Source organism: Dipodomys merriami, unplaced genomic scaffold (assembly GCF_024711535.1).
Source record: "Dipodomys merriami isolate MVZ:Mamm:240054 unplaced genomic scaffold, mDipMer1.0.p SCAF_28, whole genome shotgun sequence".
Taxonomy (NCBI): domain Eukaryota; kingdom Metazoa; phylum Chordata; class Mammalia; order Rodentia; family Heteromyidae; genus Dipodomys; species Dipodomys merriami.
This window is the reverse complement of record NW_027204270.1, coordinates 18739718-18762658: the sequence shown is the minus strand read 5'-3', so window position 1 is coordinate 18762658 and position 22941 is coordinate 18739718. Positions and strand designations below refer to the sequence as shown.

The following is a 22941-nucleotide window of genomic DNA, read 5'->3' as shown; positions in this document are numbered from 1 at the left end:
CCAATGCAAGAAGGCAAACTTTACACATGCGGGTTTCTTAATCTACACTGGAGTCCCACATGCCTAGGTGGGTGAAAATGAGAGCTGCTATGACATTACCTTTGAAGGGAGTTTTATATCTGCCACTCATTTGTAGTATCAAAGCTATCCAAGGAGGTGGGGGCTTGGGGAGTCTGGAAAGGCTTCCACCTTTTACCTCCCACCTGGCATCTGAGCATGGGAGCACACAGCATGGGGGGAGCCAGTGTTGCAGTGCTGAGTTCCCTGAGTCACCTGTGGAAGCGAGCAGGTTATGGCCAGCCTGGTCACTGCACACCTTCCCAACACAGGAGACACCAGGACTTGGATTTACACATATGAATCCTGACCCTGCAGAAAGTGGACACCACTGCACTTCTAGCTGACATGTGCTGAGTGTTCTGACTCCACATAGGAGCTCTCCCACAGAACCCCACCTTACACATGGGAGAATGGAGTGGCAAGGGAGCAGGACCCTGTCTCTCTGTGTCTCCTAAGCCCTCCCTTCTCCCTGCTTCTTTCCCAGGACAAGGACCCCAGGCACGACCCAGGGTCCCCGTACTCAGAAAGGCACAGGCGCACCCTTCTGTTAATAAAGTATAGTTACATTTATTTCTTAACATTTTTGTCACACGGGCTGCAATCATGGAAAATCAAATCCTCTGGAGGAATTCAAGTTAGATGCAAATTACATTCAGCTTTGAGCTGGTCACCTGCTGTGGTCAGGAGTTAAGCAGCAGCTTTCTTCTCCTTATAGATGGCCATCATTTTCTTGATTTCTGCAATTGCTTTCCCTGGATTCAGCCCCTACAGAGGAAAGAGGAGTGTCAGTGCGAAGGGTACAGTATAGAGAGCAATGGTGAAGTTGTTGCCTGGGGCGAATGAATCCGTATTCAAGTATTCTGAATCAAGTCCTTCCAGCAATGCGCCAGGGCTAGAGCTCCTTGTCTACCTGGGTATATTAAAAAATGGCAGCTCTGGCAGGAGCCCCACTATACCCAATTCCTTCCAGGTGGCTCACCCTCGTAGACAAACAGGGCAGGGCAGGGCAGAGTGTATTCTGACTGCCCACACAGCCTGGTAATGCTTCCCTTAGGAACCCAGGCCAGTGTCAACACCGGCCCAGGCGGGCATATCGAAGCTCTCCACAGCAGGTGGAAGAGACCTGGTCGCCCTTTGTAAATACCACACCGAGTCCCAGAGGCCAGTCTGAGGGCTGTGGCTGCAGTCTGTCCTGAAGCATGACATGCTTGCAGGAGGCTTGATAATGACCCAGAGATTGCCAGCCTTGGGGAAGTCAGTGGAAGACAGGGTAGTTAGCGTGGCAAAATTAGACAGGGCCCATCTGAGGGAGCAAAGGGGCCCTCATCCTAGGAGGGCAACTCTACTGACATGAAGTGCTATGCACAAGAAAAGGAAGAAGGAAAGATCTCGAGAGGAGGTGAGAGGACGCATGTGCAGTGATGTGGCACGGGAGGCAGGCTGGCCAGGCAGAGCTGCATGGAGAGTGGGCACAGGCACCCTGGATCCCAGTGTGCTTCTCTGGGAAGTACCAGATGAGGAGCTGGGAACACAGAGGATTCCAGGAAGAAATAAGGAATCTGATAAGCAGCTCGGCTCTATCGTTCACTCACTAGCTCCCCAGCTCTCCATCTGTGTGACTTGAAAAGGCTCTGCTCAGGGCCTCCACCCAAAAGGCAGCTGTGTTTGGGAGTACGTGGCTCTTCCTCCCCAAGGGCCAGGGCTGACCAGGGTTGGCACCTGATAGAAGCAGCCAGTCCATGACCAGCCACCCTGCTGTAATGGGCTATGGGCAGTTTCCTCAGGGTAGGGATGAGGGAGGTCCTGTATAAGGTGGGGTTAGGGATATGGAGGGCATGAGCTATAGGATGAAGGGGGTGGGTGAAGACCACGGTGGCTGGAGCTCCACAGAGATGGGCTGGCTATGGGAAGGGGACTGGGTTAGAGCTCACCACAAGATGGAGCAGGAAGGGACTTAGTCCCCGCTGCCCACGAACTCAGACGTGTTCCTCTGAGAGGGGCTGGTGGAGCCCCCAGAGGTACACTGGTCCAGTCCCCTTTCATTTCAAATCACCAACTGGCTTGGGGGAGGGAGGCTACTCCTGGCAGAGGGCCACCGGCCCCAGTACCTTGGGACAGGTCAATGTGCAGTTCATGATGGTGTGGCACCGGTACAGAGAGAAGGGGTCCTGCAGCTTGGCCAGACGCTCCTCGGTGAAGTCGTCTCTAGAGTCGATCATCCAGCGGTAGGCCTGGAAGGAAGGGCCGGGTCAGCCAGGCTGTTCCGAGCAGAGCCAGGCTGAAGCAGCGCTGGGGCTCATGAAGGGCTCTGTGAGTGCAGAGGGGGGCGATCCTCTCGCTAACCTGAGTTCCTGTTGGCCTTTCAAGAACAGGTCCCCATTCTTTTATGACTGCTTGATGCAATCCCTGCGAGGCTTGGGCCCACTGTGCTTGTGCCTCAGCACTTAATCACTACTGTTGGGGCGTCATCTAGTCCTTTCATCCTGCCCAGCTTGTAACGCATGGCAGGGCTGGGTTATGTGCTCCTCTGTCTCAAGCCCCTGCCATGCTGGTCACTGCTGCCCAGCAAACTAATGCTATTGCTGGCCCTGATCCCACTCATTGATCTTTTTGTTGTTGTTGTTGTTGCAGTGCTGGGGTTGAAACTCAGTGCCTTTACTTGCTAGGCAGGGGCTCTACCCCTTGGGCCACATCTCCAGGCCCTGACCTTTCAACTTCCAGGGACCAGCACGCTAAGCACGGCCTGGCTACACAGTTCACAGTTCCCCACACTGTAGAGTACAGTGACCATGAGTACACCTGACTCTCTGTCCAGCTTCCCACACTGCGGTCACATAGCTATGTGACTTCCTTTCTGTGGGGAAATGAGAAATGTGAAGTTGTCTTTTGAGATGCTAAAAAAAAAAAATTGACCACAAATCTGAAAAGGAGCTTTCTGGGAATAAAGTGATTTTCTATGCAGCGATTTGTACATAGGATGACGGTGACAGGCCTATTTTCTCCTTAGGCAACCTGTAGACCCTGACTCTCCTGTCTTTGAGCTGAGCAGCTGCCCCTTGTTCACGAGCCTTCCGAGTAGCAGATGGGAGCTTGCTGACCCGATGCAGGTAAGTGAATGGGTACAGGGAGGAGCCCAGGAATACAGTGCATGTCTAGGCAGGGTTTCCTAAAAAGCATGCCTGCCCATGGGGTAAGCCTCAGCGCACAGCTACAAAGACACATTGAGATGAAGCTCCAGATGTACCGAGAGCTGAGTGAACCAATGCAGCCAGCCATGGTGCCTGCACCCAATGTGGGTGGAGGACCCCAGATGGCTGGCCTGTGGTCCCCAGCCCTCTGGGACACCCAGCTACTGGACTCACAATTTCTTGTGAGGTAGTCAGGGGCGCCTCACCTGCATAAGGACTGCAGGCCCCAAGTACTTGTCCCCATTCCACCAGTAGCTGGGGCAGCTGGTGCTACAGCAGGCACAGAGGATGCACTCGTACAGCCCGTCCTGTGGGGAGAGAAGGGGTCAGAGCCTGGGCTGGTGAGCAACAAAGGGCCTGCCTGCCTGCCTATGAGTATTCCTGGCAGAGTCCTAGGGAAGGTTTGCAGATGTGTAATACAGTCCCTGGAAAATGTGTTCATCCTTAACAAACAATGCACCTTGCTTACCTAGACAAGGAAATCAACAGGACATGAAACAGCATACTGCAAAGGTCTGGGATGGCCATCCACCCCAGTGTGGGCAGAGGCCACGGGCTTCCGGGGGGAATGCCACTCCTGCTTCCCTCACTGGGCCTTCCTTGCTGGCACAGCACTCCCAGGAAGTGAGCACTCCCCAGCAAGCCCCTGCCCACAGGTAAGGAACCAGGTTCAAGCCCCTGCCCAGGGTGAGCACGGAGCTGGTATGTGACCCCAGGTGAGGAACCCAGGTTCAAGCCCTTGCCCAGAGTGACCACAGGGCTTGGATGTGACCCGTGGCCTCCCGCTTCTCTTATACCTGCTGCACAGGCTACATCTGTCCAGCCAGTCCTGTAACAAGCAGGGCTTTCTGACTGTAACAACAGAAATGGATGAAAAACAACAAAACAGAAGGGCACACAGGTGTCTAAGGGGACAGAGGGTAAGAGATAAGATCCCTAAGGCTGAGACCCAGGCCTACACTCCACTCAGATGGCCGGTGGGAGGGCCAGGCTTCCGACAGCTGGCAACCTCCCACCAATTTGGAACATGCTGGGTCAAAGGACCAGAGCCACACAAGGAGCACTTCCTTCTGCCCATTTATACAAAAGTCTGCAAAAGGAAATCAGAATTCTGGGGCAGAATCCTAAGGATAAAGATGTTCATTAGCTTTACTGATAATGAAGAATTCGAAACAATTTCACTGTTCAGGAACAGTGCAATGTTTAATAATGCCTGTGCATATTACTGAAGCTCAAGGCAGACCTGGTAGCTCAGCATAACACATACCCAGAATGTGGGATGCCTGGGTTTCAGCCAGAAATAAAAACTGAAAAACAGAACTAAAAAAGAAAAACACTAATATGAATGTTTCTTCCTTTTTTTTTTTTTGTCGGTTGTCGAGCTTGAACTCTGGGCCTGGGTGCTGTCCCTCAGCAATTCAGCTCAAGGCCAGTGCGCTACCACTTGAGCCACAGTGCCAATTCTGGTTTTTCTGGTGGTTTATCGGAGATAAGAGTTTCACAGCTTTTTCTGCCCAGGCTGGCTTTGAACCATGACCCTCAGATCTCAGCCTCCTAAGTAGCTAGGATTACAGGTGTGAGCCACTGGCGTCCAACATGAATGTTACTTCGGTGGTGGAATTATCGATAGGAATCAGTTCTCTGAGAGCTGAGGTGTAGCTTAGTGGTAGAGCACTGCCTACTATGACCAAGGCCTGGTTTTCATGTCCACCACCACAAAAAACAAAACAAAAAAAACCTTCCTGTGTTTTTCAATTATTTGTTAAGTTTAGCATATTAATTTAAGGAATCAAGAAATGCTACACAAATGCTGGTGTTTGTGTGGTGCTGGGCTGGGACTTGGTATGAGCATGCTAAGCAGGTGCTCTACCACTGAACTCTATTCCCAGTCCATGTTTATCAAAGGAGTAAACTTCTACTATTTAGGAAACATGTTTGGCAGTTGATTTTCTAACTGTACCACCTTAAGGGATGAAGAATGTGAGTTGACTAGGTAAGCTAGGAGTGGTTCCAAGATGGCCCCAGACTGACAGGGCTTTCTGGGAACTAGAAACTGCAGCAGGAGGAGCCACATGTGCAGCGTGTGACACAGAGTAGCAAGGTGATCATTGGACCCCAACCGTCTCCATGATGACAGACCAGGCCCTCTAGCAGTTTATATTTATAAAGAGGCTGAATATTCCTCCAGTCCTAGAAGGCACAATTCATTAATCCACTCATACAACTCACATCAGGATGAAAGTTTAGAGGTCCTAAAGGGTGTCTGTCCTTTATGACCTTGGAGTTTGGTCTGCTCTGCGGCATGGGAACAGTTCCCCAAGGCCAGCTTAGAGTGTGTGGCTAATGGGAGGCAGTACCAGCCTTGGCACCCACAACCACACAGCTGGGGCTCCACATGCAATGTGCAGGGAGGAGCCAATCAGAGAAGACTTCAGAGGAGGTAAAGTAGAATAGGAGAAGTCTCCACTTGACATATGGAATCAGACCGGGCCAGTCGCTCCAGTCACTAAGTGTGGCATTAGGAAGAACAGGGCTCTGGGCTAGTTCTGCCTGTCTCAAAGTTTGTGTTAGAATACACTGAATGGTCTGCATGCATACTGCCCCCACCTTCCCAGCAACCTCCCCTCACGCCAGTGCTAAGGACGATTGCTGACCAGCTTCTCCCGGTCTTCTATGGACTGCAGATACTGCTGGCCTTCCTGGGATGTGTCCTTCTTCTTCAAATAGGGATCGATGGACTTGTACTGTGCGTAGAAGTTGTTCATATCCTATGTGAGGAGGAGGAGGAGGAGGAGGAAGGTCAGCTTTGCCAGCTTCCGCTCACCCTGTTTCGTGGTCCCTGCCTACTCTACTGCCCACTAACACACACATGCCACACTCAGGAGCCCTTGCTTCTGGGCAGGGACATATGGAAAACTAGAAGTGGGGAGGAGTCCAGGCCAAGTTGAGGCCGGTAAGAAAACCTCTCCCTCACCCAGCCGGTGCAGTCCAACCCTGGATCCTTTCTCCCGCCTGCCTCAAGAGCAGGTCAGGTAGGCAGCTGGAGGAAGGGGATGGGAACAAAGCCCAGTCAGCACTGCTCTAAAGTTCCATTTTCTACTTGACCCTTCACTTCTGGGGTTGTTCTAAGTCAGAAGTGCCACGCCCCATGACTCTTGACCAAACCTCACTGAATACACTGGGAGGATTTTTCTAGGCATTCATCTCCTGCCATTCAGAGTTGGATGTTTTCCTAATGCTCTTAATGTTGCTCTGTAGCCACACGGAGGGAGATAACCCCATTGAGCTGTTTTACCATCTGCTTCCAAGAGTAGCTGTAAACACCCTGAACCAGCTTGAAGAACTGACTGGACACGCATGTATGTGCACACACAGGCACGTACATACATACACAGCCCCTTCAACACCTGGAAGAGATGTGGAAACTCACAGGCACGAGATCCTTTATCACATACATATGTGGAAGAGGGTAGATTTTGGACACTTTGTTGATGTTGGAGTCGATCCTCCGGGTACAAGCTAGAGTGTTGTTTCCGTTGATGTTCATTGCACAAGAGCCACAGATTCCTGCGAGAGAAGCACCAGTGCCTTGTCCTCACCCATGCCAGGTCCGGTCCCCCTGCCAGCCTTCCTTCTAGGCCACTGCAGTTCTAACACAGCAGCAGGTATGACATGGAACATGCCTGCTGCCTTTTCCTCCTTCCTGCCTAGAATGCAGATCTAAGAGCTGGAGCACCAAAAGCTGTTTTATGCCTATGAGGAACCCTGAGCTTAGAGGCTGCAGATTGAGTTGTATGTCAGCCTGTAGATTTCCTATACTAGTGCTACCTCCATGATACAGCCATGGGTTTCAAGAGAATAGTCAGCCCTCCTTTTTTGTTTTTTATTGGTACTAGGATTTAAACTCAGGGTCTTGAGTTTGCTAGGTAGTACTTGAGCCACATTCCCAGATCTGATTTTTTTTTTTTTTAAGGCTAGCGCTCTACCACTTTAGCCACAGCGCCACTTCCAGCTTTTTTCTTTTTGCTTATGTGGTGCTGAGGAATCGAACCCAGGGCCTCAGGCATGCAAGGCAAGCGCTCTACCACTGGCCACCTTCCCAGCCCCCTGAACTCAAATTCTAGTAGATACAGTTCCCAGTGAACACATCTTGGTTGTGTCCAGATGGAGGTCAGCTCAGTCTACCAGGAGGGCTCTTACTCTATCTATTGTGTCCATACAGAGCAGTACCGTGGATGCCTCAGGCTCTGAACGACTCCTCCCTCCCAATATAATGACTGAACACTGCTGGGTGCCGGTGGCTCATGCCTGTAATCCTAGCTACTCAGGAGGCTAAGATCTGAGGATCACAGTTCAAAGCCAGCCCGGGCAAGGAAAGTCCGTGAGACTCTTATCTCCAATAAACCACTAGAAAACTGGAAGTGGCACTGTGGCTCAAGCAGTAGAGTGCTCGCCTTGAGCTGAAGAGCTGAGGGATAGTGCCCAAGCCCAGAGTTCAAGCCCCACGACCAACCAAAAAAATAAAAAAAGACTCAACACTGACTTTCCAAGGAGAAGTATGAATTCATAGTTTTCTATTTTTAGGTCAGTTGTAGGACTTGAACTCTGGGCTTGGGCGCTATCCTTGAGGTCTTCAGCTCAAGGCTAGTGCTCTACAACTAGAACCACAGAACCACTTCCGGTTTTCTGGTGGTTAATTGGAGATAAGAGTCTCACAGACTTTCCTGCCTGGGCTGACTTTGAACGGTGACCTTCAGCTCTCAGCCTCCTGAGAGCTACATACTAGGAAGATAGCTCTGGGACCTGTAGAAGCAAGCTCCCTCCAGTTTTTGTTTTGTCCCAGGTTTTCCAAGCCTGGTGAGCTCGTGTGTGTGTGTGGCCTTGGAGTCTGCTGCTTTGGTTGACTCCTGGTATTCTTGCAGAAGCCCCCTAATTACTTCTGCGTTTAAGTTTTCTCATCTGTTTACCAAGGGCCAGTCCTACCAGCACCTTCCAGCTTCCCAGAAATGCACAGTCTTCATAGAACCATGTGCAATTTTTGCCACTTGTGGAACTTTTTAAGTCACCTTGAGTTTTAATACACACACACAGACACACACACAGACACACACACAGACACAGACACAGACACACAGACACAGACACAGACACACACAGACACAGACACACACAGACACACACACAGACACACACACAGACACACACACAGACACACACACAGACACACACACAGACACACAGACACACACACACACACACACACACACACACACACACACACACACACACACACACACACACACACACACACACACACACACACACACACACACACACACACACACACACACACACACACACACACAGCCAGTCCTGGGGCACTGTTCCTGATACCACTTGAGCCTCAGAGCTTCTGGCTTTTTCTGTGTATCTGGTACTAAGGAATTGAACCCAGGGCTTCATGCATGCTAGGCAAGTACTCTACCACTAAGCCAAATTCCCAGCCCTTCAATTCATATTAGAAAATCATTTGTGGTCAGGTGCCAGTGGTTCACACCTGTAATCCTAGCTATTCAGGAGGCTGAGATCCAAGGATCATAGCTTGAAGCCAGTCCAGGCAGGAAAGTCCATGAGACTTTTTTTTTTGGGGGGGGGAAGGGGTTGGTTGTGGGGCTTGAACTCAGGGCCTAGGCACTGTCCCTGAGCCTCTTTGTGCTCAAGGCTAGCGCTCTACTTGAGCCACAGAGCCACTTCCAATTTTTGAGTTGTTAATTGGAGATAAGAGTCTCATGGGGACTTTTCTGCCTAGGTTGTTTTTGAACCACCATCCCCAGATGTCAGTCTCCTGAGTAGCTAGTATTACAGGCATGAGCCACTGGCACCTAGCCTCATGAAAGTTTTTTCTAATTAATTACAGGAAAAATAAAAAAGCTGGAAATGGAGCTGTGGCTCAAGTGGTAGAGTGCTAGCCTTGAAAGCTCAAGGACAACATCCAGGCCTTAAGTTTTAGCCCAAAGACTGGGGGGGGGGGGGGGGGAAAGCATCCCTGTACACATAATTATTTTCCTTCTTTTCTTTTTTTGGTAGTGGGGCTTGAACTCTGGGCCTGGGAACTGTCTCTGAGCTCTTCAGCTCAAGGCGAGTACTCTACCACTTGAGTCACAGCGCCACTTTCTAGTAATTATTTTCTAATGTGTACTGTAAGAACATGGCTACTAGTGGCGCTGTAGCTCAAGTGGTAGAGCACTCGCCTTGAGCTGAAGAGCTGAGGGACAGTGCCCAGGCCCGGAGTTCAAGCCCCACGACCGACAAAAAAAAAAAAAAAAAAGAGGCCAAGAACATGGCTACTGAGGCAGGAGTTTCACTCTCTCCACAGTGATCACACGGTGAGGGCACTGGTTCAACATCTTCCACGCTGAACTTTGCACAGCATGCTGGGAGCCCAGGGTATACACATGCTGCCCCACACCAGAGGCAGTGTGCAGGTCTCAGGAACTGGCTGCTCCCTCTGCAATGAGCTCACTCTGCACAAGGCAAGCCAGCATGTCTTCACCAGCCCCCAAGGCACAGCAGCTGACAGGGACCACAAGATGCACTCACCATGTCACAGAATGCTCCAGACAGGAACTAAGAATTTGCATTGCAGTCTCAATTTTGGACATTTTTACCCAGAAAAAGGAAGGGTCAAGCAGGGAACCAGCGGCTCACGCCTGTAATCCTAGTTACACAGGAGAATGAAATCTGAGGATCCTGCTTCAAAGCCAGCCTGGGCAGGAAAGCCTGTGAGACTCTTATCTCCAATAAACACCACCAAGCTGCAAGTGGGGCTGTGGTGCAAGTGGTAGAGCACCAGTCTTGAGTATAAAAGCTCAGGGACAGCACCCAGGCCCAGAGTTCAAGGCCCAGGACTGGCACACCACAAAAAAGGCTCATGAGCAGCCAGGCCCCTGGCAGAGCTGCAGCTGCTCTCTCTCTCTCCGTTATCTCTGTTACATGGAGTCTGAGCCTCTCTGGAGGGATGCAGCCTGCCTGGAATAGAACACTTACCTTCTCTGCATGATCTTCGGAAGGTCAAGGTGGAATCGATTTCATTCTTAATCTTGATTAAAGCATCCAATACCATGGGACCACACCTGACAAAGAAACAGTTATGCAAGTTCAGCCTCCTTGCTATTGGACAGCATGCCTGTGGATATAGGATTGAGTTGCCTGCCTCAGATTGTAAGCAGAACTTTCTTGTTTTTGGTGGTACTGGGCCCTAGGCACACCAGTCTGGGGCTGGTCTTGAACTTTTGTTGAGTAACTGAGCTTCCCATGCCTCCCATGTTTCTTATAGATTGGAACTATAGCACAGTGTTTTCTTTTTTTCCCCCCCTCCCTCCCATACTCCCCCCCCCCCCCACCAAGCACAGTATTTTCTTTCTTTTTTTTCAGTCGTGGGGCTTGAACTCGGGCCTGGGCGCTGTCCCTCAGTTCTTCAGCTCAAGGCAAGCACTATACCACTTGAGCCACAGCACCAGCTTGGATTTTCTACTAGTTTATTGGAGATAAGAGTCTCATGAACCTTCCTGCCCCAGCTGGCTCTGAACTATGATCCTCAGATCTCAGCCTCCTGAGTAGCTAGGATTACAGGTGTGAGCCACCAGTGCCTGGCTCTACAGTTTTTTCTTGATGACACTGCATATATATATCTCCAGGAAACAGAAAGTAGTAGATATATGCAAATTAGGAGACAAAGTCCATAACTGAAAGTTTCTGTTTTTATTCTTCTAAAGCTGTTTGCAAAGCTTTCTCTAATTTATCTCAAAGTTTGCTTTTATTTTCAGCCTTTGGACAGTAATCAAAACACAGAATAAGAAAATGAATCCAAACCACTGTGAGCTTCTAGTTTGGGAAGGTAGCTTGAACCAACTAAGAGGAATTATACTTAATAAGGGATTATTTCACTTCATCAGTTCTTCAAGATTTTACCATCAAATTACTAATGATGATCTCTCAATATCCACAGGATCTGTACTGATATTTCTTGTGTCTTGATAGTTGCAATTTTATTTTCTCTAAATTATTCTGTGGTTCTAGGGATCAAACTCAGGGCCTCATATATGACAGGCATGCTTTACTATTGAGCTATAACATCTAAGAGTTGTCAATTTCACTGACGCTCCTGCCTGAGCCTCCTGTGTGGGCTGGCCACCATCCTTTAGTATGTTATACTTTTGATACTATTCTTAAATCACTAAGGATGCTTTTCTCTTCCAAAAACCCATCCTACCATCTGTCTTTTAGAGGCAATTTGTATTAATCTATTTGGAAGTTTGTTAAATTATTTCTAACTTGTAGTTAAGGCCAGCTAGGGAAATTTCCAATTCAGAGATTCTATTTTTTGGTTCTAGATTTTTTTTTTCTTTTTGTTCTGTACTGGGAATGACCTTAGGGTCTGGTGCTTGCTAGATAGACACTTTATCATTTAAGTCATGCCCCCAATACTTTTCCTTGTTTTTCAGATAAGGTCTAGTGGTAACTTTGTCTGGGCTGGCCCTGAACTTCTACCCTACTATCTCTGCCTTTTGAGTAGCTGTGATTATAGGCATGCACCATCACATCTGGCTCGTTTTTGAGAAAGTCTTGATAACTTTTCCCCAGGCTACCCTTGAACAAAGATCCCTGTATGCCTGCCTCCCTGTTTGCTAGGAATATACGTATTTACTACCATATACAGCCTCAACTTGTCCATTTTAATAGTTCTAATTCTATGCTGATATTTTCCATCTCATTATAAGCATATTTTCCTTAACCTCAGAGCACAATTATTTAATAACTGCTTTAAAATCCTTGTTTGTGGGCTGGGAAGTTGGCTCAGTGGTAGAGTGCTTGCCTTGCATGCATGAGGCCCTGGGTTCCATTCCTCAGCACCACATAAGCAAAAAGAAAAAAGCCAGAAGTGGCGCTGTGGCTCAAGTGGTAGAGTGCTAGCCTTGAGCTGAAGAGCTGAGGGACAGCACCCAGGCCCAGAGTTCAGGCCCCACGAACGGACCCAAAAAAAAAAAAAAAAAAATTCCTTGTTTGCTTATTCTTACAGCTGGGTCACTTCAAGGTTACTCTCTGCAGGCTACATAAAATACCACAGGCTGGATGGCTTAAGCTATAGAAATTTGTTTCTCCTGAATCCGGGACTGGGAAGTCTAAGTTCAGGCTCCCAGCATGGTCCTTTCTGGCAAGGGTTCTGTCCCTCTTTCCCAGTGTTCTTACAGTGTTCTGCAGTGTGTGCTCAGAGGCAGAGGGATCTTCTTGAGGTCAGTTCCTTAAGGCTCAAATCTCATCTGAAGGCCCCACCCACACAGCTCCCTCCCCTAATACCTCCCAAGGGACCATGTGGGGTTAGCTTCAGCAGATTGTCTGGGACACAAGCAGTTCCTAAGTCTCTGCTCCCACAGTTTGCTTCTTTCCAGGATCTGTCCCTCATTTTCCAGTTATCATTGTAGCCCTAAACTGTAAGTCTCCTAAGGCTTCTTTTACCTAGGCCATTCCACTCAGGCAAAACAAGGCAGCCGAGCTGGGAAGGTGGCTTAGTGGTAGAGTGTTTGCCTTGCATGCATAAAGCCCTGGGTTCGATTCCTCAGTACGACATACACAGAAAAATCTGAAAGGGGCGCTGTGGCTCAAGTGGTAGAGCGTGCTAGGCCTGAGCAAAAGAAGCTCAAGGACAGTGCCCAGGCCCAGAGTTGAAGCCCTAGGACTGTCAAAAACAAAACAAAACAAACCAGGCAGCCCACCAGTGCTGTCTCTTTCCAATGTCATTCTCAGCTAGGTCTGCTCACTGCAGGTCACTCTTCAGGGCCCAGAGGTACTTGTTGTTTCTTATCTACTGCCCAGGTCATCATTGCTATTTCAGTTTAGACAGAACTCTATCACATACGTAACTTGCACAGAGATACTTACTTATTCAAATCAATTTCAAAAGTCTGCATGCGAGGTTTATCTCCAGTTTTGTCTGGATCCCACCGATAAATAGCAAATTTCTTGATACGAGGAGCTGTCGCTGCAGCTGTCTGGATCCCACGGCAGGCCTAACATTTAAAGAAGACAAAATAGGGGGAAAAAAGATGAAGATACTTCTATTAGGCTACTGTGATAAAACTGTGAATGTGAGATCACACATTACTGATACAAGGCCTTCACACAGAGGCAGTGGCTCACCACCAGCCAATATATGTACCTGTGATGAGGCAGAGGCTTCAAACCATGTCAGGGCTAGGGTTACAATAAGTACTCACATGGACATGACCTGAATTTCCACAGAACAGATTTCTGAACAAGACTAAGTCAAGTGCAATCCTGATGGAAAAGGTCAAGGAGGCTCTGGGTGAACATCCAGACTTAAGTCAGTATAAGATCGGAGGACCTATCTGGCTGAACCTTACAGACTTTGGACAGTGGGAGGTCAGAGGATCCCAGGTGAACTTAGTAGCCTAGGCCTTTGTAAGGTTGGAGTAGGTCTTAAGAGTGATGTTTGAGCCAATGGTTGAAGCTTGATAAACAGGGCTGGGAGATGCAGAGGCTGCAAGGGAAGCTGGAATACCTGGGACTACCTGAGCAGTGTACATGGGAGACAGGTAGCTAAGGAAGGATGGAGCAAATGAACGTGAACTTACAAATGGAGTTTTCATATTACCCTAAGAGCAATGACAAAAGAACCTTGCTCTTTGAGGGTACTGGGATTTGAATTCAGGACTTTGTATTTGCTAAGCAGACACTCTTACTAGTGGAGCCATCGCTCCATTCCACCTTTGTTTGGTGGGGGGTGGTAGTGGTTTTACTAAGTAATGCAGGCTGGGCTTAAACTCTTGATTCCCTTGTCTAGCTGAGTCCTGGGATTACGGGTATAAACCACTACTCCCAACTGGGAACACTTAAATGAAGGACAATGACACAATCAATTTTGGATCAAAGATATAAATTAGTTATAAAGGGAGAATTGTCAGAGTAGATCTGACAATCCAGTTAGAAAACTATGGTAGTTATTAAATCAACGTTTGCATTCTAAAACTAGATTAAAAAATACAATTTTATTGTTTTGTGTGTGTGTGTGTATGCCTGGGGTGGGGATGGGGGGGGGTCCTGGTGCCTGAACTCTGGGCCTGGGCGCTGACCCTCAGCTCTTCAGCTCAAGGCTAGCGCTCTACCACTTGAGCTACAGAGCTACTTCCAGTTTTTGAGTGGTTAATTGGAGATGAGAGTCTCGCAGACTTTCCTGTCAGGGCTGGCTTCAAACCACACTCTTTAGATCTCAGTCTCTTGGGTAGTTAGGATCACAGGCATTAGCCACCAGCCACCAGTCATGAGATTCTTAGCTCCAATAAAGCACCAGAAAACAGGAAGTGGCCAGTGAGGCTTGAAATGGTAGAGCAATAGCTTTGAGGGAAAAAAAGCTCAGGGTCAGCACTCCGGCATTGAGTCTCAAGCCCCATGACTAACCAAAAAAATCCCCCACAAACAAGCAAGGGTACTAAACCTGACAAGAATATTGTGAACCCAAAGTAAGTATGAGGAACTGACAGCTTCATTCTGCTCTCTGTGACATGCTTCTGTATCTCCCCATGACTGGCAGCATTTGCAGTGATTTCACCCTGTGAACCACAGAATCCTGGGTCACTTCTGGGGCTGCTGCTGGTGGGTCAGGTGAAGAGAGTTGTCCTTCCTCTTCCACTGTCTACCTTTGCCTCCTTCCTTCCACAGCAGCAGCACCCATAGGGCTTTCAGGAAGGTTGAGTGACTACAAAAAATATAATGCTATTACTTGCTTGTAAAAGTGGCTCAAAGTAGGTGGTGCTGGAAATGTAGCTTTTAGTTCCCAGCACAAAAGAAGAAAACACATGAAGATGAGGTAAAGAGGAAAGCTTACGTTTGATCTAACCACTAAGCTGGCCTAAGCACCAGGAACCCTATTTTATGACACATCTGCTGTCACCCCCTTGTGGTACTTCAGAAGAAGTGAAAAGAGGAAGGCTAATGAAAGTGTAAGCTCCAACCAACTCAGCCTCTAACGTTTGATCTAACCACTAAGCTGGCCTAAGCACCAGGAACCCTATTTTATGACACATCTGCTGTCACCCCCTTGTGGTACTTCAGAAGAAGTGAAAAGAGGAAGGCTAATGAAAGTGTAAGCTCCAACCAACTCAGCCTCTAACTTTTTTGTTAGATTTAATACAGTATGACTAATTTCAATAAATTCACCAATTTTTTTAATTGTTTTTTTTTTTGTCGGTTGTGGAGCCCAAACTCTAGACCAGGGCGCTGTCCCTCAGCTCTTCAGCTCAAGGCTAGCACTCTACCACTTGAGCCACAGCCACTTCCGGCTTTTTTCTTTTTGCTTATGTGGTGCTGAAGAATCGAACCTAGGGCCTCCTGCATTCAAGACAAGTACTCTACCACTGAGCCACCTTCCCAGCCCCTAAATTCACCAATTTTAAGCACATAATTTGTGAGTCCTGACAAAGCAGTCTTAGTCTACCCCATCACAGAAGGTTTCCACCCAAAGGGTCTCTTAAGCTTCACCACCAGGCCCCTTCCCGTGCCCAGCTACTGCCCTGCTGTCACCATACCTGCCTTTGTGTCTACCTCCTTTCACTCAGCATGATGATTCTGAGAGTCATACCTACAATTTTTTTTTTTTTGTCGGTCGTGGGCCTTGAACTCTGGGCCTTAGCGCTGTCCCTCAGCTCTTCAGCTCAAGGCTAGCGCTCTACCACTTGAGCTACAGCACCACTTCCGGTTTTCTGGTGGTTTATTGGAGATAAGAGTTTCATGGAGTTTGAACCATGATCCTCAGATCTCAGTCTCCTGAGTAACTAGGATTACAAGTGTGAGCCACCGGCACCCGGCTTATACTTAAAATTTTTTATTTTTTGCCAGTCTTGGGGCTTGAACTGATGGCCTGGGCACTGTCCCTGAGCTTCTTTTGCTCAAAGATAGCACTCTATCACTTGTGCCACATTGCCACGTCTGGCCTTTTCTGTTTATGTGGTACTGAGGAATTGAACCCATGCATGCTAGGCAGGCACACTACCACTAAGCCACATTCCCAGCCCTTACAATTTATTTATTTATTTATTTATTTATTTTCGGTCTGGTCGTGGGGACTGAACTCTGGGCCTGGGCCCTGTCCCTCAGCTCTTCAGCTCAAGACTAGCGCTCTACCACTTGAGCCACAGCACCACTTCCGGCTTTTTCTTTTTGCTTATGTGGTGCTGAGGAATCAAACCCAGGGCCTCATACACGCAAGGCAAGCGCTCTACCACTGAGCCACCTTCCCAACCCTACAATTTATTTTTTTAAGAACATCTTTTTTATTTTAGCTAGGCACCAGTGGCTCACATCTGTAATCCTAGCTACTCAGGAGGCTGAGATCTGAGGATTATGGTTCAAAGCTAGCTAGGGCAGGAAAGTCCATGAGACTCTTCAATTAAGCACCAAAAAAGCCAGAAGTGGAACTGTGGCTCAAGTGATAGAGCACTAGCTTTGAGGGAAGAAAAAACAAAAAGAAACACTTCACAAGGACAGCACTCAAGCCCAGAGTTCAAGGCCTTAGGACTGGCATAAAACAAATCCCAATTTTTTGTTGTTGTTGTTGGTTGTGGGGCCTGAACTCAGGGCTTGGGTGCTGTCCCTCAGCTCTTCAGCTCAAGGAGAGAGCTCTACTGCTTGAGCCATAGTGCCATTTCTAGTTTTCTGGTGGTTTATTGGAGATAAGAGTCTTACGGACTTTCCTGCCAGGGCTGGCTTTGATCCATGATCCTCAGATCTCAGCCTCCTGAGTAGCTAGGATTACAGGTGTGAGCCACCGGCGCCTGGCAAATCCTAACTTTTATTTTAGAATAATTACAGGCGCCTGGCAAATCCCAATTTTTATTTTAGAATAATTACAAATTTACATATATTTGCAACAAATACCAATGATCTCACATGCTTTGTACCTAGTCTTCCCTGATGGGAACACCTTGCAAAACAGTGGCATACCACAGCACTAGAATCCTCACACTGATGGTAAAGATGTAGAACACACACATCTCCATGATTCCTAGTACAGCCCTTTATAGCCACACCTACTTTCTTCCCACACCCCTAATTTTTTTTTTTTTTTTTTGCCGGTTGGGGGGCCTGAACTCTGGGCCTGGGCGCTGTCCCTCAGCTCTTCAGCTCAAGTGCCCCTTCTGGCTTTTTCTGCTTATGTGGTGCTGAGGAATTGAACACAGGACCTCATGCATGCAAGGCAAGCACTCTACCACTGAGCCACCTTCCCAGCCCATCCCCCGTCATTATTCTTCAGTCCCCAGCAATCACTAATCTACTACTCATTGCTATTATTTTACCATTTCAAGAACATTTTTTTTTTGGGGGGGTCTGGTTGTGGGGCCTGAACTCTGGGCCTGGGCGCTGTCCCTCAGCTCTTCAGCTCAAGGCTAGCACTCTACCACTTGAGCCACAGCGCCACTTCGGCTTCTTTTTGCTTATGTGGTGCTGAGGAACGGAACCCAGGGCCTCATGCATGCAAGGCAAGCGCTCTACCACTGAGCCACCTTCCCAGCCCCTTCAAGAACATTATTGAGAAGGGCATGTGCCTATAATTCAATAGAGAAGATATTGGGATCAAAACAACTAGGGAAACTGGACACTGGATCACCTCTGTAATCTTAGCTACCCAGGAGGCTAAGCTCTGGAGGACTGTGGTTTGTTGTCAGCTTGTTCACTAGACTTCATCTCCAAGTAACAGCACAGTCTGGCTGGAGGTGTGGCTCAGTAGTAGAGCCAAGCAAACAAGCTGGGCCAAGTGTCAAGTCCTAGATTCAAACTCCAGTACTGTATGAAAACAACAACAACAACATCCCCAAAACTTAGAGATGAAACCAGAATCGAAACAATTAGTTTTGCTCATCTTGAAGCCTGTGCAAAGGTTAATCCACAGGCTTTTGGTATGTATGATCCATTAAAAACTATCCTAAGTAAAGTCTGTCCTGTAGATTTCAATCAATGAACCCTTACCAAGAGGCAGATATCAAGCCAAATTACCTCCAATGTCTGTAATATCTTCATAAGAAATGTCACAGGGGGCTGGGAAGGTGGATCAGTGGTAGAGTGCTTGCCTTGCATGCATGAGGCCCTGGGTTTGATTCCTCAGCACCACATAAACAGAAAAAGCCAGAAGTGGTGCTGTGGCTCAGGTGGTAGAGCACTCACCGTAAGCTAAAGAGATGAGGGACAGCGCCCAGGCCCAGAGTTCAGGCCCCACGACCACAGAAAAAAAATGTTACAGCTCCCATTACAGAATAAATCCATGTTAACAGCACCAGGATGCAAACACATCACTTGATTCCAATGCTCAACCTTTTAGCTACCTTTCCAGTGGTGAAAAGCAAACACACAATCCAACAGTAAAAAAGATGTTTTTCCTCCAACAGACTCAAGGAACAGCCATAATAATCAAGTTCTTACATGGCAGCGGGCTTGGATATAGATTCATTTGATTGTCCAATACATAATTACAGTAGCCCTGGGGGACCAAGTGTAAAACAGGCACACGCTTCAACCAACCTCCTCAATTACATAGTAATTGGAGGAAGATGTGTAACCAGTGTCAGAAGCTAAAAAAACCAAACCAAAACAAAACTATATATGAGGAGGTGCCGGGTAAAAGAAATAAGCCTGGTAGTTCTGGCTTTGCCACTACAATTCTACATGAGGTCTCCAGGAGAGACTCCTCCTAAAAAGTGACAGCTGAGCAGAGTTAAGAGTCTCAGGGATTTGTCTGGCCAAGCTGGCTTGGAACCTTGAATTCTCAGATCTCAGCCTCCTGAGTAGCTAGGATTACAGGTGAGAGGCACCAGTGGCTGGCTGTGTGTGTGTAAATACTTGCGTGCTAGTACCGGTATTAAGGCTTGAACTCAGAGTCTGGGCACACTCATTTGGCTTTTTTTTTTTCACTCAGGGCTCTACCACTTGAGCCACGGTTCCATTTCTGGCTTTTTGGTGGTCAATTGGAGATAGTGTCTCAGGGACTTTCCTTCCCAGGCTGGCTTTGAAGCCCGATCCTCAGATCTCAGCCTCCTGAGCAGCAAGGATCACAGATGTACGCCTTTGCTCGGCGTCGCTGGTCACTTGCTACCTGGGTTGGTCGGTGTGGCCCGGGAGGGCGGGCGCGCTCCACCTCGTCAGGCCAGGGGTCAGCTGTGCCGATGTCATTCGTGTCACCGCCGAGGGGTCGGAAGCACGCAGGTCCCTTCCAGGGTGACAGGGAGGGGTGTCCCCGAGTCTCCACCCTGCGAGCCACGGGGCAGAACGCAAGACCCGGGGGTCCCGGGGTCCGGGCTCGAGTTCCAGGCCCTGGCTCGCCCGGTGACCTTGAACGGGCCAGGTCGGCTCGGCACCTCTCCGTCCCGTCTTTACACGGCCCGGCCCGGCCCGGCCCGCGCGGGGCGGCGGCGCGGGGTAACGGCCGGCGATGCGGCGAGCCCCGCGGCGCGGCGGCCGGGTCCGCGGTCCTCCCCCGCCCCGACGCCGGGGCCGCAGCTCCCTCGGTCCCTCCGCGGCCCCCTCCGCTCCGGGAGGCCTCGGGGACCCGCCAGCCTCCCGCTGTTCCGGGCCCGGGGCTCACCTGCAGGCAGGCTCCGCCACGGGCGGAAACCGGGAACCAGCGTCTCAAGGAGACCGCGACCACCGCCGCCGCCATCTTGGCTCGTGACGTCAGCCCCACCCCTCAACCCTGAGGTCATTCTCCGCCGGCATCCCGTGGAGCACCGCGGCGGCCGCCCTGAGCAGGCGTCTCTACCCTGTTACCCCTCCGGGCCCGCTATCCGCTAGGAACCACCGAGTGGAAAGCGGCTTCCGGTTCCCTTGATGGGGCGGGGATGGGAGGAGGCGGACCGTAGTGAGCATGCGCAGTTGCGTCCTGCCTCTCCCGCACTGCGGGTGACCTTCGTAGAGAAGGGGGAGGAGTTAGAGGTGTGGCCAAGAAGGAGGGCGGAGCCTTCCCCAGGGAAATTTCTGCCCAGATTTTAAGCCCTTTATTCTACGCCCCGACTCGTCTGTGACTACTCAGGTTTTGCTCAGAGAGCCCTTCAGTCCTAGCAAATGGGGGCAAGTGGTGGATGAACTTAAGTGATCCCATAGATTCCACTGGCAAAGGTGTCACTCATTCATTCATCCATTTCCCAGCGCTGGGCACTGCAGTGGGAAAGCAAACCAGTGGCAGCAACCCCGTTACCGTTACGGTGAGCAGCTGTGCCGTACCCGGGTCTGCGCCGTCGGTGGCTCCTTAGCCGGTGAGCTCCGCTGTGCACAGCCATCCCGCATCTTGACAGGCCTGTGGGGGAGGCGTTTCTGTTTAAATTCATTAACAACAACAACCACAACAACAAACCACCTTCCCCCTGTGGTTTATCCCCTGTTGTTTGTGTGTTTGATTTTGGTACCCTGGGTATGTTTCTCTGAATTAGGGAAGGGGAGCAAAAAATGGTGAGACAAAGGACAAAAAGGGAACCAATGTAACAGTGATACTCACTAAGTTGGAAATAATCTCTACAACTTGGGGACTGGGGGAGGGAAAGAGGGAGAAAAATGAGGGAGGGGGTAACAAGTTGGATAAGAAATGTACTCACTAGCTTACTTATGTAATTGTACATCACCTTGACAATAAGATTGAAATAAAAAAGATATAAAAAAGCATACTATTTAGGATTACATCATACAATTCTCCATTTAGTTTTTTAAGATTTCATTTTAGTCACGGGAACTGCTTTTTTTTTTTTTTTCCAGTGCCCTGTTGTGAGTCCTCTCAGAGCCAGGACACTTCATTACCTTGGGTGGGTGTGGCCTTGGTGTTTCAAGCCACCTGGTCTCCTCTGATACCCCAGCAAATGTAGGCCCTCTCTGGCCCTTCCCAGGAGTGAGGTTTATTTTTCTCCCATATAGGTATCGAGCTCAAGGCCTCATGCTTGCACACTCAAACCTTTGAGCCCACACCTCTAGCTCCTTTGGCTATTTGTTGTTGTTTTGACAATCCTGAAGCTTGAACTCAGGACCCTGGTGCTGTCCCTGAGCTTTTTTGCTCACAGTTGCTTTACCATTTGAGCCACAGCTCCATTTTCAATTTTGGTTGTTTATTTATTTATTTTTGCCAGGCCTGGGGCTTGCACTCAGGGCTTGAGCACTGTCCTTGAGCTTATTTGGGTCATGGCTAGCACTCTACCATTTGAGCCACAGTGCCACTTCCAGATTTTTCTGTTTATGTGGTACTCGGGAATTGAATACAGGGCTTCATGCATGCTAGAACAAGCACTCTACCACTAAGCCACATTCCCAGCTCCCATCTTTGGTTATTTTATTTTATTTTATTGTCAGTCAAGAATCTCACAGACTTTCCTGCTGTGCTGGCTTTGTATTGTGCTCTTCCGATCTCAGCCTCTTGTGTAGCTAGGATTATAGGCATGAGCCATGGGCGTCTGGAGTAACTTTTTTTTTTTTTTGTCAGTGGTGGGGTTTGAACCCTGGGCCTGGGTGCTGTCCCTCAACTCTTCAGCTCAGGTCTAGTGCTCTACCACTTGAGCCACAGTGCCACTTCTAGTTTTCTGGTGGTTAATTGGAGATAAGAGTCTCATGGAGTTTCCTGCCTGGGCTGGCTTTGAACCGTGATCCTCAGATCTCAGCCTCCTGAGTAGCTAAGATTACAGGTGTGAGCCACTGGTGCCCGGCTTACATTCTAGAATTTTAATGGCTACCTGAGAGGTCACTGGTGACAAGGTGGAGGTCATCTCAGCTTTTGTTCAGGGCTGGAAATCAAGACCAGAATTAACAATGAAGACCAATCCTGATGTGATAGCACAAGCCTGGAATCCTAGCTCTTCTATAGACTCTCAATTGGCTGATGTCACCGGAAGACATCCTTTTCTCCCTGAAGTCTTCCTGAGATGAAGGAAAAGTGGAAGAGTGTGCAAGGATCTATTTCTAGAGAACCGGTCCTGTTGGCATTGTCAAGGTTCTTTGAGGTGAAAGGCAGATGTCTCCCACCCCTAGATGAGCAGCTATGCTTTTGCTTTCCCAGGTCACCTTGGGAAAAGCAGTCTGAGGCCAGCAGAAGTGCGAACTTGATTTATGGAATGGCTGTTGGAGCTGATGGGCCCACACGCCCCACAGCCACATCATTCCTGAGCTTCATGGGGATTTGGGGAGCTCAAAGCTATGGGGGAATAATAAACTCCTGAGTAGCTGTGCCTCCGTTCTGAGCTTTGGGGATTCCAGGAAGGCACAGCTGTGGTGGGACTTAGAGGTTTTTATGGGCTGCTCCTGACTTATCTTCTCAAGGTGTCCTTGCACTAAGACCCCAGGTTTTGCTTTGTTTGTTTCTGTCTAGAGAGTGACATATTGCTTTTCATCGAGACATTTGCTAGATGCTTTATGTTTGTGCCTAATCTCATTGCTTACGAATGTGTTTATGCAAGCAGTTTCTCTAGTCCTCTGACAGAGCTTGGGGTTGGAATAACTCCTCATTTTACAGACTCTTCTAGGCTTTGGGTAGTGGGTAGCTGAACAACCTTGGGTGGGAATTTTGCTTCAGGAGCAAAATTTTCCCTCACCACTGGAAATCAATTACAGAATTAGAAATTAAAACCAAGCTTGATACGGGGACACAAGTTTGTGATGC

General features: G+C 48.9%; 1 protein-coding gene across 1 annotated transcript; it reads right to left on the bottom strand.

Moving 5' to 3' along the window:
- Positions 1-602: 602 nt before the first annotated feature.
- Positions 603-20038, bottom strand: Sdhb (succinate dehydrogenase complex iron sulfur subunit B). Its single transcript, XM_070037833.1, has 8 exons — positions 19897-20038; positions 13188-13315; positions 10296-10381; positions 6679-6815; positions 5903-6016; positions 3455-3556; positions 2169-2291; positions 603-825 (listed from the first exon to the last, which is right to left on the bottom strand). The coding sequence occupies exons 1-8, from the start codon at positions 19969-19971 to the stop codon at positions 748-750; spliced, it is 843 nt and encodes a 280-aa protein (XP_069893934.1). The 5' UTR covers positions 19972-20038; the 3' UTR covers positions 603-747.
- Between the last annotated feature and the right edge of the window lie 2903 nt (positions 20039-22941).